The following is a 2,138-nucleotide window of genomic DNA, read 5'->3' as shown; positions in this document are numbered from 1 at the left end:
TTGTCTAGAATCTTTAAAGTATACCTCAGTAAGTTGATTTTCTTTAGCAAAATATTTTGCCTCATTCACTGTTTTTTCAAATTCTGAATCACATCGTAAACTGATAAGATGTTTTTCTGACACATCAACCAAGCGAAGAGCTTCAATAAAATCTAGCGACTTGGATTGCAAGTAATTTGAGAGTGGTGTGGTGATTGCAAACATTTTTTTTAGTAGAATCATTGTTAAAACAAAATTGAATGTTGTAATAATTTTTAAATAATTGTTTGCTCCCGAAGTAGTGGTCCGATCATCAGACTTTGAGAGGTTACATAAACACATTGTTAATGCTTTAAACTTGGAATAAACTACATTTATCACACGACCATGTGAGGTCCATCTTGTATTTGAAAATGATTTTATTTTTTGAATTCGTTCAGTTGGTTGCAATTTTTTTTGACAGTCAACAAACTCCGCTGTTCTTTTTCTAGCTCTCATGAAAGCAATTAGACCCTGAAGATCTCCAAGGAACTGTCTAGTATGAAGACTTGAATCAGCAGTATCAACTACAACTAAATTTAAAAGGTGTGCGAAACACCAAATATAAATAGCTTTAGGGTTTTGTTGCTGAATCAATGTCTTGAGTCCCGAATATTGTCCCTGCATGGACGCTGCTCCATCATAGGCTTGAGCATACAAATAGCTTTGCCAATTTAAGTTATATTTATCTGTTATATTGCAAAACTCTTGAAATAAACCTTTACCTGTTCCATCAGATGCAGTGACAAGAGCAACAAGTCGTTCTTGAATAAGCCCTTTATATACATAACGTGCAATTAATGTGAATTGTTCTAAGTTTGAAATATCTGTTGTTGTATCAATAATCACAGAGAACATTTGTGAATGTTTTATTTCATCCAATATTTTAGCACGAATTTGTTCCTTCAATATATCTAATAATGCATTTTGACTACTATTAGATAAAAATGTAAGACGATTACGATCCTTTAACTTAATTGTATTTAAATGATTTTTTAAAGTTGGATGATAATCTCCTAAAAGAGATATTAGTTCCAAAAAATTTCCTTTATTTAATGATGAGTGTTTTTCATCATGACCTCTCAGAGCTATATTTTGACGGGAAATAAATACTAGGGCATCGATAATTGTTTTGACGATTTCTCGATTTTCTGCAACTTTTCGATTAGCTGAGTGTATAGTTTCTACTCTGAGATCTAACTTCAATCTCTTAGTAAACAGATTCCTGTTTATTTCTGATTCTAAATGTTCAGGAAAATTTTCATGGTTTCTAATAACTCTTAAAATATTTTTCCAATCACATGAACCTGACGAAACTAAATTTTGTTTTTTAGCTTTGGGTAACCCAAATAATTTGCAGGAAATGCAAAAGATTTTATTTTCACTTAATGAATATGATAACCACTAACGTTTACAGGGAGGTTGATTTTCAACTTGCTTAAAGTAATATGATTCATGAAATGAACGAAATTTACTATTTGAATCATATGTTTTTGGAAACTCCTTATTTGGTAAGTTATGAGAAGTAGGTTGGCATGGACCAAGTTCAACAAAATATGACTGCAATGTAACTGAAACAGAGTTTGGAATTCTAGCTGGATCATTTTTGAAAGCAAAAGAATTGATATGGTCTTCAGATACTGCTAAATCATTTTGAAAGGTGTTGTAATCATAATCAAAGTTGACATCACCTATATCAAACATAATTAATTTTTAACAATAGTATATTTTACTATATAAATATTTATTTTTTAATAGATTAATATTTTGCGTAATTTTCATGAATATAAAAATACTTGTTATTAATAAAAACATTTAGTAAATGAGGCTGCTTTATAGTTTCATCAATCTACATCTTATAAACATATTGAAAAAAACTCAAGTTAATAATAATAAGTTAATATAAACAAGACAATAATGAATAACAAAAAGTTACACGTAACGTTAAAAATATTCCATGTATTTATTTTAAGATATTAAAAATCTATCAGAATAAACCATCAGTTATTTATATAAAAAAATGTATGTACCTTCAAGATTGACATATGTCACTAAATCATTTTCCAAGTCTATGTTCAATTCATTTTTCTCATCTGCCATATTCTGATCAAATGAACTCG

The 2,138-nt window shown here is 29.2% G+C and overlaps 1 protein-coding gene across 1 annotated transcript; it reads right to left on the bottom strand.

Annotated features, from left to right (window-relative positions):
• Positions 1-311: 311 nt before the first annotated feature.
• LOC111033080 (zinc finger MYM-type protein 1-like) lies at positions 312-2,118 on the bottom strand (the record flags this gene model as incomplete). The annotated part of the gene is made up of 3 exons (XM_022313670.1): positions 2,049-2,118; positions 1,428-1,709; positions 312-1,334 (listed from the first exon to the last, which is right to left on the bottom strand). Coding segments are annotated over exons 1-3 (1,375 nt in total), but the record flags the coding sequence as incomplete, so codon positions are not given.
• Positions 2,119-2,138: the final 20 nt, after the last annotated feature.

The sequence above is a fragment of the Myzus persicae genome, unplaced genomic scaffold (genome assembly GCF_001856785.1).
Source record: "Myzus persicae strain clone G006 unplaced genomic scaffold, MPER_G0061.0, whole genome shotgun sequence".
Lineage (NCBI taxonomy): Eukaryota > Metazoa > Arthropoda > Insecta > Hemiptera > Aphididae > Myzus > Myzus persicae.
This window is presented reverse-complemented; position numbering and strand designations above follow the sequence as displayed.